The 15,267-nt window shown below is 51.9% G+C and overlaps 1 protein-coding gene across 4 annotated transcripts in view; it reads left to right on the top strand.

The window, feature by feature from the left end:
- LTBP2 (latent transforming growth factor beta binding protein 2) overlaps positions 1–11,796 on the top strand; it is a 106,265-nt gene extending 94,469 nt beyond the window's left edge. For 3 of the 4 annotated variants that reach the window (XM_078448029.2, XM_078448028.2, XM_078448030.2), the window contains 15 exons: positions 306–431; positions 1,203–1,325; positions 1,427–1,552; positions 1,956–2,078; positions 2,776–2,907; positions 3,195–3,320; positions 3,889–4,032; positions 4,869–5,060; positions 5,181–5,264; positions 5,958–6,086; positions 6,403–6,540; positions 6,629–6,796; positions 7,093–7,374; positions 8,357–8,506; positions 8,954–11,796. In XM_078448029.2, coding sequence (XP_078304155.2) covers positions 306–431; positions 1,203–1,325; positions 1,427–1,552; positions 1,956–2,078; positions 2,776–2,907; positions 3,195–3,320; positions 3,889–4,032; positions 4,869–5,060; positions 5,181–5,264; positions 5,958–6,086; positions 6,403–6,540; positions 6,629–6,796; positions 7,093–7,374; positions 8,357–8,506; positions 8,954–9,099 — 2,189 coding nt within the window. In that variant the 3' untranslated portion in view covers positions 9,100–11,796. Of the gene's footprint in view, positions 1–305; positions 432–1,202; positions 1,326–1,426; positions 1,553–1,955; positions 2,079–2,775; positions 2,908–3,194; positions 3,321–3,888; positions 4,033–4,868; positions 5,061–5,180; positions 5,265–5,957; positions 6,087–6,402; positions 6,541–6,628; positions 6,797–7,092; positions 7,375–8,356; positions 8,507–8,953 lie in introns of those variants that run through there. The other variant, XM_078448031.2, reaches the window with a different exon arrangement.
- The last annotated feature ends 3,471 nt before the right edge of the window (positions 11,797–15,267 follow it).

The raw sequence follows: 15,267 nt of genomic DNA, 5'->3' as shown, positions 1-15,267 counted from the left end.
CTTGGCCCCAAGGGGAGCATCTATTGTCATCATCCCCAAGTTTGGAGGCGAGGATAGAAGGAAAAAAAGGGAGTCGCGGAGACAGGAGGGAAGCTGACCGTAGAGCTGCCCCCAGAGTGTTCTGGGGAGAGGGTGCCAGGGTTGCCCTATAGAAGGCCCCAGCTTGGGTCTGCCTCTCCCCACGGGCCCCAAGACAGTCCTATAAGCTCCGAGAAGGAGGCCACGTGTGTGGGAAGCTTCCTGCCCTGACAGGTAGAGGGAGCTCTCCCGAGCCCACAGGGTGACTGGCTGGCTGTCTGCCCCAGACCTAGACGAGTGCGCCTTTCCGGGAGTCTGCCCCTCGGGAGTCTGCACCAACACCGCGGGCTCCTTCTCCTGCAGGGACTGTGAGGAGGGTTACCGGCCCAGCCCCCTGGGCCACACCTGCGAAGGTGAGAGCCCCCTTCCCCCACCACCGAGAGGGAGGGGAGCACAGATGAGGCGCAGGAGACCAACCCACCACCCTTAGAGAAGGGAGTGACCAGACACAGCAGGGATTGCTTCCAGGCGGGGGGCCCTTCTGCCTACCTTGGACTGGCTAGCTGGGGACACCTATTCTCACCCCTCCCTCAACAGGAGTTGGAAAGGTGACTACACATCTGGGTTTAGGGGGCCAATGAGCCACTGGATCACAAGCTTCAGGGGAGTCTGGTCCACGTGCAGCTTCGTGGGTTCTTTGTAAGGGTGGGGGCTGGGACCATATTTTGGGAAACATCGGCCTGTACCAGGCAATCTGTAGGCCTGCTTAAAGAACCTAGTTCCTGTGACCTTCTTAGCTTCTCTGTATATTTCCTTCATTTATCTCTCATTTGTTTTCCCATTGCTTCTCAGAAAAATCTAAGCCATCTCAGCCATGGTCAGGGCAGTGGGTTTGGCCACTGTAGGCCAAGGTCGCGGGGAGGGGCCAAGCATCCCCAGAGGCACTGTGTGGGCAGCTGGAGAGGCCCAGCCAAAGGCTGCTGGGCCAGGGCAACGATGGAGGGAGCTGCAGTGATACTGCTCCCCGAAGCCTCCCTCGCCAGCTGCTTTATAAGGCGATGAGGCCCCTGTGGGTCCAGACTCCTCAGGCAGGGGACTGGTCCTCTGGAGACCTCCCTGTTGGTTCCTGTCCTGGTGGGGGTGGTGCTGCCACGGGCTGCCTTCCCCCCTGTGTGACCCTGCAGATGTGGATGAGTGTAAAGACTTCCAGAGCAGCTGCCTGGGAGGCGAGTGCAAGAACACGGCTGGCTCCTATCAGTGCCTCTGTCCCACAGGCTTCCAGCTGGCCAATGGCACCACGTGTGAGGGTGAGTGGCTCCCTATCCCCAGCGGGAACCGTGGACAATGAGTGGGGCGGGGGAGGGGGCAACATGCCTGGGAGACACCGCTGCCTACCTTCTCCTTGCAGATGTGGACGAGTGCGTGGGAGAGGAGTACTGTGCACCCCGTGGCGAGTGCCTCAACAGCCACGGGTCCTTCTTCTGTCTCTGTGCACCGGGCTTCGCCAGCGCGGAGGGGGGCACCAGCTGCCAGGGTGAGAAGCCAGCTGGGCCATGTCTGCTTGCCAGCAGCAGGGGGTGCTGGAGGCTCTGTCTAGACTACTGAAATAAAGTGCTCCTGGCCCCACCCAGGGATGGGAGGCGGGAGGCTGAGTGATGACAGGGAGACAGGTTTCAGGAAGGCACTCAACAGGGCCTCTCCATGGTATCTATGACAGGCATGTGCCCTTTGAACCCTTTGGGTGTCACCCTTCTGTCCTTGGTAGTGTCCCAGTTCTGGGGCTCCTCCCCCCAGCCTGGCCTCTGGCCTCCAGCTCCAGACTCTTCCTCAGATCTTCTAGCCCTTTCCTAACCTGAGGCACTCTCTGGCTCTCCTGTGGACTACTTAGGGCCCCAGGGACCCATGGCTGGGCCTGCTGACAAATGTCTCTATTCTAGATGTGGACGAGTGTGCAGTCACAGACCGGTGTCTGGGAGGACACTGTGTCAACACCGAGGGCTCCTTCAACTGTCTGTGTGAAACCGGCTTCCGGCCCTCCCCCGAGAGCGGGGAGTGTGTGGGTAAGGTCGCCAGGGGGGAGTGGACAGGGCTCTGCCCCATGTCCGCCCACCTCCACCCCTGCCTGGTCCTCAGCTCCCTGGGACCAGGAACTGCAGCTTCCAGAAAGCAGAGCACTTTCCACAGATTAATCATCCAATGGAGAATGCATTTATTGACTGTCCGCTGACTCCGGACGTATCCAAGGATGACAAAATAAAGACAATCAGGATCCTTGTGCCAGCAGAGCACACAATCTAGTTTTTAAAGCCAAACTGATTCAATAGACATTTATTAAACCCCTGCTAGGTTCAATGTCTTTTGCTAGGACAAAGTAGACAGTTATGGACAATCTTCAAATTGAGCAAGGGAGACAGATACGAAGACAATTTTCGGTAAATACGCTTTGGTGCAGACTTATATAAAAAGAAGCATAAAGTACTCTGCCGTAGGGAGAAGGGGGTGAGGGAAAAAATATGTCACAGAAGGCTAAGAGCTCAGTGCGTTCCTAAACAGCATATAGTTTTCTACCTAGACACTCATCCTGCCGGGTCAGGAGAAATGCTCCTGAACTTAATGTTTTGGGGGTGAGTTGAGCACAGTCATTTGCAGCGGATCCAGGACCCCAAAGGTTGTGGGGCATGACCTTGTAATGCCAAAACGGTGGGGCCAAAGCGGTGACCTGCCCACTTCTGCCCCCTCTCTTGGCTCTGGGGACAGATATTGACGAGTGTAAGGACCACGGCGACTCGGTATGTGGGGCCTGGAGGTGTGAGAACAGCCCCGGCTCCTACCGCTGTGTCCTAGCCTGCCAGCCTGGCTTCCACATGGCTCCGACTGGAGACTGCATTGGTGAGTAGGAATGGGGAGTCGGAGGCAGGAGGGCTGAGGACACCTATTTTCCCGTATCCAGCTAGAAACTGCTTTTGCCTGAGGACATTGTGTTGGCAGCTGTTGGAAGCTTGCGTGTTTTCCAAACAGCAGGGCTTACACAAAAATTGAAGAGGAACGTCAATGTTAGAGTGTTCTTGTCCTGTGTTTAGAAGTTACTTTTTACAGACATTGGTGTCAATAGTCCAAGTATTCCCAGCAAACAGAGCAAGAGCGCACCCTACACCCTAGTCCCCACTGTCCCACAGACATAGACGAGTGTGCCAACGACACCATGTGTGGGAGCCACGGCTTCTGCGACAACACTGACGGCTCCTTCCGCTGCCTCTGTGACCAGGGCTTCGAGACTTCGTCCTCCGGCTGGGAATGTGTTGGTGAGAAGCCTGCAGGCTAGCCAGGCTCCGGCCCGGGAAGGGGAGGCCCTGGGGCCCATCTCCACAGATTTTGGCTGTCCTGGAGAGAGGCCCTAGGGCCCTCCTCCTGAAGGGCTCGAGGTCACACGCCTCCACAATAGGTCCTCATAGAGTGGGCAAGGGAGGGGGATATCGGCTCTACCCTACAGCAGGCAGGGGGACCAGGTTGGCAGGAGAAACGTGGCCATGTTCTACCAGCAGGGGGAGCAAGCATATCAGCGAAGGCGCACCACCCTTCCCCAGAGACCTCTGGGTCTCGAGAGGCACATTTGGAGAACGTGCCGGAGGGAGGAACCCTTCCTCTTTGTCCCTTTAGTGACCCTTTCCTGCCACCCTTCGCCTCTCTCCCTTCCCACGCCCTCTGTTCATCGGTCCCTCCTTCCTGCTAGCTCCCTTCTGCTCTTCTCCCAAGACCTAGTCTGTTTCTTTTGAGGGGATGGATGAGGATCTGCCCCCTGGGCTGCGGGCAGAGGGGCAGGGGCACAGGCTGCGTCTTCTCCACCCACAAGCCCATCCTCGTGCCTGGCAGACGTGAACGAGTGTGAGCTCATGCTGGCGGTGTGTGGGGCGGCGCTCTGTGAGAATGTGGAGGGCTCCTTCCTGTGCCTCTGTGCCAGTGACCTGGAGGAGTACGACGCTCAGGAGGGGCACTGCCGCCCGCGGGTGGCTGGAGGTGAGCGTGCCCCATACTCTACCGAGTCGTTGCGAATGACCACTCTGCGGCTTACAAAGCACTTCAACTGTGGCAGCTACTGAGAAGGAGCCTGGGCCAGGCCCGGGGCAGTGTGGGCAGGGGCACCACTTAGGAATGCAGTGCGGCAGGGCAAGGAGTCGAGTGCAGCAAATGTCAAGACGGGGAGGGGGGTGGGGGTCTGTCCCCGGCCAGGGAATGTCTGGGAGGCTCGGGAAGCTCTGATGCCAACTGAAGGTGCCCAGGGATCTCAGATTGAGCCTCACGGGGGTCCCAGGGCATGTTTGGTGAGGGAGGCCTTGAAGCTAAGCCTCATTCTCTCCTGTCCACTCCACTCTTGAGCTGCCGGGTCCAGCCTGTCACCCCAGGCTGGATTAGGACTCAGCTGGCCTCCTCTGACTTGGGGAAAAGAAAACAGGACCTGGAACAGGGAAGGTGGGGAGGGGCTGGGGTAGTGTGAGCTGAGGAATGGGGGAGGGCTGCCTCTATGGTTATGCCAAGGACTGGGGGCACCCCCTATCGTGGGGGGTAGCAGGGGGATAGCAGGGGATAGCAGAAGAACAGGGGTCTGGGCCACTTAACAGCTGGTGGCTGTGGTAAGTCACCTAGTTTTTCTAAATCTTAACTGCCTCATCTGTGAGAGGGAGGTGACAATATAAAGTTGTTGAAAGCATCAAGCACAATAATACAGGTAAAAAAGCATGTTTACACTGGGAAGTGCTATTATATAAACATAAAATTTTGAAAATAAATTCAAAGCCTAGGGTGCCCTAGAGAGCCACGGACAGACAGTAATAAAGGGCATCCCTCACACACAGGTCAGAGTATTCCTGAGGCCCCGCCAGGGGACCACCCCCCGGGCCCCATCCGCATGGAGTGCTACTCTGGGCAGAATGACCAGCTGCCCTGCTCCAGCCTTCTGGGCCGGAACACCACACAGGCCGAGTGCTGCTGCACTCAGGGTGCCAGCTGGGGAGACGCCTGTGACCTCTGCCCAGCTGAGGACTCAGGTAAGGCCCCCAAGGGTCCCAAATCCTCAGTGTCAGCTCTGCAGGGTGACCCTGAAAGAAGGGGCGAGGAGATGGGGGCAGAGCCCTTCTGTCTCTAAGCTTGGATGCCTCCTTGCACAGTGGAATTCAGCGAGATCTGCCCTAGTGGTAAAGGCTACATCCCTGTGGACGGAGCCTGGATGTTTGGACAGACCACGTACACAGGTAACCTCCCTAGAGACCCTCCTCCCCAGAATCCACTCACCTGAGCGGGCCCGGCCTGGTCCTCCGGGAGGGTCCCCAAGGAAGCTCTGCATGAAGCCCCAGCCTCCCAGGTGGCTCCCCTGGTTCCTGTCCTGGGGCTGACTACCTACGGACGTGTAGCTGAAGTTCTGACCTGAGCTCCCTCTGCTCCCCCGAGGCCGAACCCTCCGGAAGAAACTATGACGCCTTGACTAACCCAGTCCTGGGGCATAGGGACAGAGTGGGAAGTACTGCTATACCGAGGCAGCTGCTTATCTCCCTGGCCTCACTTAGAAAGCCAGAAACTTTGGGGGAACCCACACTCAAAGTGGGTAGTTCAGGCATGAGCCCTTCCGCATCCTAATCCTGAAGCTGGAGAAGGAAATCACAGAAACAGAAGCAGCTTTCCTTAAGTGCTTGCTACATGCCAAGTGCTATTGAAGCACCTACATATATTAACCTCTTAATCTTCGTAACAATTGTGAGAGATTGAGTAATAGCATCCACATATTTTTAGGTAGGAAACTGAGGCAAGGAGACCTGAACAAGTTGCCCAAAGTCAGCTGACTGGCAAGTGGCAGCGCCAGGACCCAAACCCAGCAGGTCTGGCTTTGGAGCCCTTAGGATCACGTTCTGCTTCGTACTGCTTCTCACCTCGGCTCCGCCCTCCCACAGATGCGGACGAGTGTGTGATGTTCGGGCCTGGGCTCTGCCAGAACGGCCGGTGCCTCAACACGGTGCCTGGCTACATCTGCCTGTGCCATCCCGGCTACCACTACAACGCGGTCCACAGGAAGTGTGAGGGTGAGGACACACACCGCCCCTCCCCGCCCCCGCGCCCACAGCCGAATGCTCTCCCAGCCCCCACCAGCCAGCCCCATTCTTGCTGGGAGCTCCCACTGCACCAGGCAGGTCTGAGGTGAGGGGAGCTGTTGGAAAGGCATCCCTGGGGAGGGCCCCCCCTCCCCAGACTGGACTGGGTTGGGGGGGGGGAGGGGGAAGCAGGGTGCCACCTCTTCATTGTCAGTTACAAGAAAACCCCCTTCCACAAAGGCGGTCCGTGGGCAAGCCGCCTTGGTACTACCCCCCACATCCCCCTTCCGTCTTTCTGCCACCACAGATCATGACGAGTGCCAGGACATGGCCTGCGAGAACGGTGAGTGTGTGAACACTGAAGGCTCTTTCCACTGCTTCTGCAGCCCCCCGCTCACCCTGGACCTCGGCCAGCAGCGCTGCGTGAACAGCACCGGCGGCACGGGTCAGTAGGCCTGGAGTGGCGGGGCAGCGGTGGGGGGACTGAATCCGGGCCGGGAGGGCTCACGTGCCCCTGTGCGCTGTGCCACCAGAGGACCTGCCTGACCACGACATCCACATGGACATCTGCTGGAAAAGAGTCACCAATTATGTGTGCAGCCAACCCCTGCACGGGCGCCGCACCACCTACACAGAATGCTGCTGTCAGGATGGCGAGGCCTGGAGCCAGCAGTGTGCCCTGTGCCCCCCCAGGAGCTCTGGTGAGAAGGGTGACCCGTGCCTGCCTGGGGGGGAGGGGCCCCAGGGAAGGAAATGCCCTCACCTGGGAAGGAGGGATTTAGGAGTAGAGCAATCAGAGTGTGGCCATCTTCCATCTCTATTGTCTGGGGACAGAGTGGGGGAGGGGCTGGGGTGACGAGGAGAGCACTGTCAGGAACTCCCAGAGGACACCAGGCCCAGCATGCTCCCTCTCCCCGGGGAAATGAGCCTGGGAACCACACTCCAGGCTTTAGCTATCAGGAGCCTGGCAGCATCCTCTCTCCCTCCTCCCTGACAGAGGTCTACGCTCAGCTGTGCAATGTGGCCCGGATCGAAGCCGAGCGGGAGGCTGGAGTCCACTTCCGGCCAGGCTATGAGTATGGCCCCGGGCCCGAGGACCTGCATTACAGCCTCTACGGCCCAGACGGGGCCCCCTTCTACAACTACCTGGGTCCCGAGGACACCGTCCCAGAGCCACCCTTCCCCAACACAGCCAGCCGCCCAGGGGACCACCTACCAGTTCTTGAGCCCCCCCTGCAGCCCTCAGAACTCCAGCCCCACTACGTGGCCAGCCACCCAGGTCTGTGTTGCTGCAAAAATGGGGAAGCGGCGGGCACCAAAATGGTTTCACTTCCATCTCCTCTACCTACTAATCGCTGCCAGCGGGGTGAGGCCCAGGGAGGGAAAAGACCCAGCCAGCCCTCTCACAGGTCACTCAAGGGACAACTCCAAATGCCTGGGTCAGACCCAAACAACTCTGATGAACCAAAGAGGTACAGGACAGGACACCATCCCAACCTCAAAAACTTCCCTGTGGGGGTTGAGAGAGCAAGAGAAAGCAGGTACACTCCGGTCCGTCTCTCTCCCTCCATACCACCCACGGTGTGCAGAATAACCTGGTCTACAGGCTCACACTCGTGACCTGAAATGTGCATTCAGGATTTCTAATCACTTTAGAGGCCCACTGTGGTGACTCGGTTTGTAAGTGGCAAGGACCCCAGCATATAGGACTTGAATTCTAATGAAGAAGTCAGGCCTGGCACCTGTGCAACGGATGTGGTAGCTGCCCCAGGCACAGGCCACTGTACCAGACAAAGGCTTCACGGGGACCAGGGATACGGTCTTTCTCAGGGGTCGGGGCCTGCTTAAAGAGGAGAGGGTTAAGCAGATCCCTAAGTTTTGCTTCGTGTTGGGTGAGGGTAATCCCCTTTTGCTGCCAATCTCCTCCCCACAAAAACCATCTAAAGATTTTAACCACCACCAACCACAAAACCAACACTACATAGACACCCACCTGCTCGGGAACCCTGGCACTATGAGAGCAAGGAGTCTCAACCTTCCCGGAGCTAACATTTAAAGTACCGCAGGTCTCCGCCACCATAAAGTAATGACACATAATTATCTCTTAAGGGTAGTGCCTTTTGTTTTAGCATCTCTGTGAGAGTTTTAGACCCTCCCAACCCCGACCTTAGGATTTCAAAAGGAGCAACCTTCATAGTGGAGGGTGAGGCTCCCAAGGCTGGGTGCAAGGCCTCAGCTTCCTTCTGACTCCCTCCTACCAGAGCACCAGGCCGGCTTCGAAGGGCTTCAGGCAGAGGAATGCGGCATCCTGAATGGCTGTGAGAACGGCCGCTGTGTGCGAGTGAGGGAGGGCTACACCTGTGACTGCTTTGAGGGCTTCCAGCTGGACATGGCCCACATGGCCTGCGTGGGTAAGTTGTGATGTGATTGGCCCAGGGAGCAGGATGGCCCTGATGGCTCCAGGTGGAAAGGTCAGGCTGGCCCACCGCTCACAATACAAGGCTGAACTTGAGAGTGGAAAATACACTGCTGCCCCCTAGTGGGGCTGTCTGGAACCAGGCCAAGTGGTGAGACAGCACCCAAGGAAGGTCTCCTGTTGTGTATAGAAAGCCCTTTCCGGGGAGGTTCCTAGAGAGAAGAAAGGCAGGGACAAAAGAGCATGGTCACTGTCCAGGGGCACAGGATGGGTTCACTACCACCTGCTTTGTGTCTCTGACTTGCCTAGTTTGGGGCAATGACCTCAGCTCCTGGCTGCCACATGTAGGATTCCACTGCGGGGCAGGGGCTGGTGCTTAGTGACCACAACAGCAGAGGCACCCGGGTTCCCCACAGCTCTCTCTTCCTTCTCTTCCTCTTAGATATCAATGAGTGTGACGACTTGAACGGGCCTGCTGCACTCTGTGCCCACGGTCACTGCGAGAACACCGAGGGCTCCTACCGCTGCCATTGCTCCCCAGGTTATGTGGCCGAGGCCGGCCCCCCACACTGTACCTCCAAGGAATAGCAGTGAGGGCTCAGTGTGGGCAGCTACCTGGAAATGGGCCCAGGCCACACAGGCAGGGGCCTCGAGGAGGCTTTCCTAGCTGGGAAGACACCATGAAGAAGCAGGCAGAAGGCCCTGCAGCCCAGCTCCCAGCCAGCCCTGCCTGCTTTTCATCTCTCCCAGCTTAGGCTCTGGCTGAGCTTCTGTCACTGCCTTCATGCTGCCGTGCCCTTGCTTGGCTCAAACACCACCAAATGCTTTAATGCTTCAGCCACTGGCCATGAGGACCAGTCTGCCATCTGTCCTGGCCTTGCTATGGATGCTTCCTAAAGGATGGCCCTCATCCACCCCCTCAAGCTGTGCAAACACGCAAGGTCACTCAGACTCACATTGCAGACACCCTTTCCCAGCCATGATCCACAGGACATCCTGATGATTCCACAACTGGGTCAGAGGTCACATCTGCCCAGGGATGGTCCTTCAGTATCTCTTGAGCAAAAAAGGATGGGGGGGGGGGGCGGTTTGGGGAGTGACTCCAAGGCCGCCTCCAGAGAACCAACACTTCACTCAGCCAATCCAGTCTGGGCCAGATTTTGCCACAGCTCCATCCAATAGCAGTTCTGTGGCCCCAGGGAGGGGCAGATCAGCTCATCATCTCGGAAGAGCAAGACTGATACCAGCTTGCTGAGTGTAGAGACACAAGTGAAGGGGAACAAGAAGCCTAAGAAAGCAGCAAGAGGGCAATATGAAAAATACGGGGAGTTGTTAAGAAAGGGGGCGCCAAGGCTTTCAACAAGTCTAAAGAAAACGTTCAGTAACTTCGGGTAAACACTCGCCATCTACCCATGATAATTTGCATGCACCCAGCAAAGGCTGCCACAGGACAGGGTGCCCATCTCCGAAGACCTGTATTAAATACATACTGCTTCTTACAGGAAACAAATCTCTCCTGGGTTCTCCTTTTGTGGATGCCAGTTTTGAGGTACTAAAAAAAAAGGGGCCTATTTTCTAGCTTGTGAGATACAGTGTAGTCTTATTTAGGGGAAGCCAGATTTCCTATGTTGTTTTTGTATTCTCAGATGCCCCTGCCATCTTTCTTTCAAAAATGGGATGGCTGGTATCCCTCTCAGTTTACAAGTAGAGACCCACTCCAACCTTGGCTAGCCAGGAGTTTAGAACCATTGTGGAATAAAAAGATGTACATCTGGGCTTTTCTGTTTTTGTTTTTATTTCATATTAAACCAAATTTCTTTACCATGTTGGCTAAGTCTAATTATTAGACATGAGGCTGTGCCTACCCTCTTGCCAACTCTGCCAATAGCCTAGGAATGGGATCCAATGGGAAAAGGTTCCTTCTTCTTCTGAGACAAGGAAAGCTCTGCCTTTGCATTTGTCTGATGAAAGGCAATGTAAATGAACGAGACTCCATGCGCCTGAAGACATACGGACGAATGTCATTTTCTTAATTTAATCTGTCCTGTCCTAGCGGTTGCTCTGATTGTCAGCCATCCCATAATAACTTCCCAATGCCTGTTATGTGCCAGGCACTGTGTTGAGTGCTGAACACAAATTTCATTTAGTCATCCAACAATCCTACTATTTTTATTCCCAACTTACAGCTGAGGAAATTGAGACACACAAGAGTTTAAACAATTTGCCCTAGGTCACTCTACTATCTAAGATGTTTTCAGCCAACAAAACTATATAGTTCTTACACATGTGAAAATATTCTGACCTTCTTTCGGTCAGCATCTTCGGTCGGCAAGCATCTGATGAAAAGAGGCACTCACATACACAGCTAACAGGGACAGAAACCGACAGAACTTCTGAAAAGGATAATATGGCAATGTCTTTCAAACTTATAAAAGCTCTTACTCTTTGAATCTTCTAGGAATTTAACCTTCAGATATTTCTCACCAAATGTGAAACGACACACATCAGAGGTTATTTATTATAGCATTACTTGTAACAGTAAAAGATTAGAAACTATTAGTTGAAACGGAGGCCTAAAAGAGGAGGAAAAAAAAAAAAAGTGGCTCTAAATGCCTTGATAAGAAATCCAAACCAGACTAAGGGGGGAAAGAAGGTCATATAACAAAGTATAATATATGCTGCTATTTATCTAAAGAACGGGGGAAGACAGCTGGGTATCTGCTGACCTCATCCTCGCCACTCTCCTTACACCCACGGTTCAGAGAACTTCTTACCGCTCTTCAGTACACCTGCTGGCGCTGTGCCTCCTCTCAACCCTCGCCTTCCTGCTCACCCTTCCAGAAAAACTTCATGCACATACACGGATTTCTTTGTATCAAAACACAAAGAGCACTCTATGCATGCTGTTCTGCGCTTTGCTTTTTTCACTTAATCCGTATTTTCACATAAAGAGTTGTCTCGTTCCATATTGTAATTGTGTGCTATTCCACTGAATGGATAAATCATAACTTGTAATCAGTCCCCTATTGACAGATGTTTCCATTGTTTCCTATCTCTTGCTATTTATAAGTAATGCTGTAATGAATATTCTTGTATGTTATTTCACATTATATCTATGGATCATACCTGTAGGGTAAATTCTTAGAAACAACAGTGGTTTGTGGGGAGGGTGACAGGGTACATGGGTACAGGATTGGGACTTTTCACTGTATCCCCTTTTGTGTCTTTTTGAATTTTGTACCATGTGTATTGCCTTTTCAAAAAAATAAAATATTTTTAAATACAGCTGCTGGCCACAGACCACTTAAATGCTCCCTCCTTTATGTCTTTATCTGACAGTTAAAGCCCCGCAATTATTGCAAAGCTTCTTAAAGCAAACTTCCTTTAAACAGCCCTGCAGCATTTCTGTGGAGAAATGGAAAACAGGGATTCTGAAAGAGCAACCATAAACACCAATGCTAGATACCTAGAAAGTAGAGGAGTTTCCTGCCTTTGAGACACACATGCAAAACCATAATTATGTTCCCCTGGACAGTGTCAGGTCCCGTCCACTACCAGCAGCACGAGACCCACTCCGGGCCAGCACTGACGGGAGGGCTACGCCAGATGATCGGTGCTGCCCACTTCTCAATACAGGATGCTCCTACCAAATGTCAGCCCTCCGTTTGAGGCTTTGTAACAGAAGACCGAAAGAACGGGTTTCAATTCTTAAGAAGAGAAGTTAGAAAGTTCTTGGACACCTACTTCTAACCCCTTACTTCTAAACCTGTTTTCTCCTAATCCCTTGTAATCAGTCAACATTCCCACACAAACGAAGGGTGGGTGGGACACCTACAGTTTACATACCACCAGTCACTATCAGTCACGGAACTGAAGCATATGATTCCACAAGGTAAGATCTGGATGTTGACCCAGAGACCCCCTCTTTCGAGCGAACACCGTAAAGCAGATTCACAACATGAAGCAGGCGCAGGGCTCCCTTGTCTTTGGTTCTTGCTAAAGCAAAGGGAGGACATGCCGCCCCAGACACTCTCTAACTTTGCATAAATAAAACCAATTCTGCAACAAATAGGGCCTTTCCCCTTGAAAGTAATGGGGAAGAAAAAAAAAAAAAAAGTCTTCCAATGGATACTAGAGGAGTGTCGAGTTTTCGTAAATGAATTTGCACAGTGAGCAAAATTTGTGAAAACACCTGCTGGTCTTTACTGCTTGCCAGAAAGAGGGCATCTGGTCAAAAAGGGCCTGCAAAAGACCCTAAACCCATTTTACTATACTTACTATTTGTTCCAAGCCAACTGCCCACTGTCCCCTTGACGCTATCATTTCTCTACACCCCGTGCTTTTAAAATTTCTACGTCATCCTACTCCAATGGAGGCTTCTTGTTATCACTTCAGATTTTCCCCTGAGGCTTTCTCAGTGTAATAAAGTGAGGTGATTTCTCCCAAACCCACCCTTTCTAAAACACAGAAGTCCAAATCTCCCATTAACAGCAAGTACTTCCAAAAAGGCATTCAAAGGTTCAGTTCCTGTCTGACTACTGCAATTTAATGATTTATTTAGCAGCTAAAACTACCTTGCATGTGCTCTGCATGAGTTTTAAAATCACCAAATCATGGAGCACCTGGCTGGCTCAGTCAGTGTAACATGCAACTCTTGATCTCAGGGTCATGAGTTCAAGGCCCATGTTGGGTACAGGGCTTCCTTCAAAAAATAAACAAAAATAAAGTGCACTCTTTAAACAGGTTCTAACACATAAAATGTAGCAAAATCTCTTTTTAACGAGGATGGAAAAACTCAGTCTGAGCTGAAGATCTTATCAGGCCCAGGTACTGATGCATCTTTAGGTATCTAAGTAAAGCCACACAGATGCCCCTATGGTATGCTGCTCTCTGCCTCCTTCCATGGAAAACTGCCAAGAAAGCTCAGGTATCAGCCTCCCTTTGTTTCCTCTTTGTACTCACAATAGACTTGCTTTCTCCAAATCCTAGGTTTTCCCACATTGAAAATATAAGTACCTAAGCTTCTGTCCCAGATACTTTCTCTAAACTCTGCATTTCCCTTTTTAATGGTAAATTCTTTTAATGAATGACCTTAATTCCAATCCAGTCCAGAAATGCAAGTTTTGCGTAACAAACTTTAAGGCTCTTGAGGAAAACAAGGGTTTAACCAATAATTCTTCCATAATCAATTTGGTTGTGGTTTTCCCGACATGAGCATTAATAAATCATTTGTCATGGTAGTGGTATTTCTTTTTTTAGTTGTCTGTCCACACACTTCCAGCTCCCCCAGCCCTGTCACACACATGCCACAACTATTTCTAGATCTGTAGACTAATTAAGTGCCATACCCAAACAAGTACTTTAAAATTCATCGGGGGGCGCCTGGGTGGCTCAGTCGGTTAAGCGTCCGACTTCGGCTCAGGTCATGATCTCACGGTCCGTGGGTTCGAGCCCTGCGTCGGGCTCTGTGCTGACAGCTCGGCTGTTTCAGATTCTGTGCCTCCTTCTCTCTGTGACCCTCCCCCGTTCATGCTCTGTCTCTCTCTGTCTCAAAAATAAATAAACATTAAAAAAAAAAATTTTTTTTTTTTAAATAAAAGTCATCGGAATTTGTGGCTTAAAAAGCTTTCCTTGGGGTGCCTGGGTGGCTCATTCGTTCGGTTAAGCACCAGACTCTTCATTTCAGCTCAGGTCATGATCTCATGGTTCATGAGATGCAGCTGTCAGCACAGAGCCTGCTTGGGATTCTCTCTCTCCCCCTCTCTCCCCTCCCCAACTCACACTCTTTCTCTCAAAATAAATAAATAAAACTTAAAAAAAAAAAAAAAAAAAAAAAAAGCTTTTCTTTCAGTGACCCTAAAATAAAGCTGCCAGGTTTAACAAACAGAAATACACAATGTCCCTGACGCCTGGGTGGCTCAGTCGATTAAGCATCCAACTCTTGGTTTTGGCTTAGGTCATGATCTCACAGTTTGTGAGTTCGAGCCCCACACTGGGCTCCGCAATGTGTGTGGAGCCTACTTGAAATTCTCTCTTCCTCTCTCTCTGCCCCTCCCCCTCCCCCACTCGCTCTCTCTCTCAAAATAAATAAACTTAAAAAAAAAAAAAAAACCACAGTGCCCAGTTAAATTTGAATTTCAAATAAACAACACATAATTTTTAGTATAAATATGTTTCACGAAATATTTGGGGCACACTTATACTAAAAATTATGTGTTATTTGAAATTCAAATTTAACTGGGCATCTTACATTTTATCTGGTAATCCCTAACTATCCATATCAACACAAAAACCACGTCCTGCTATGCACGAGACAAAAGACATTTTACACAATAAGTGAAGCAACATATCAGTCACTGAATGATCACAGAATCTTGAAATGTCTCTGTGAGTATGGAGTATGGGGCCTACTTTCCAAATGATTCAGGTTATCAGCGGGGGTTCGATCCAAGTTTTCTGGGTGAGCTACTGGTTTTGTAAATTTAGCAGAATGAGGAGTAAGAAAGAAAAAAGGATTTACCCTAACAAATGGAAAGTGGAGAATGAGCTGCATAGAAAATAAGGATGCCAAAAAAAAAAAAAAAAAAAAGAAGAGAAAAGAAAAGAAAAGAAAAGAAAAAGACGGATGTCTAGTAACACATTCAGGAAGGGTGAGATGAAAAAAGAGAACACTGCCTTTCTCATCCTCTCTAGCCTGGTAACCAGAGTTAAGGTCCCCGATCTGTGACCCTGATCCAGAACACAATAAGGACTTCC

This window comes from Panthera onca, chromosome B3 (genome assembly GCF_046562875.1).
Source record: "Panthera onca isolate mPanOnc1 chromosome B3, mPanOnc1 haplotype 2, whole genome shotgun sequence".
Lineage (NCBI taxonomy): Eukaryota > Metazoa > Chordata > Mammalia > Carnivora > Felidae > Panthera > Panthera onca.
This window is presented reverse-complemented; position numbering and strand designations above follow the sequence as displayed.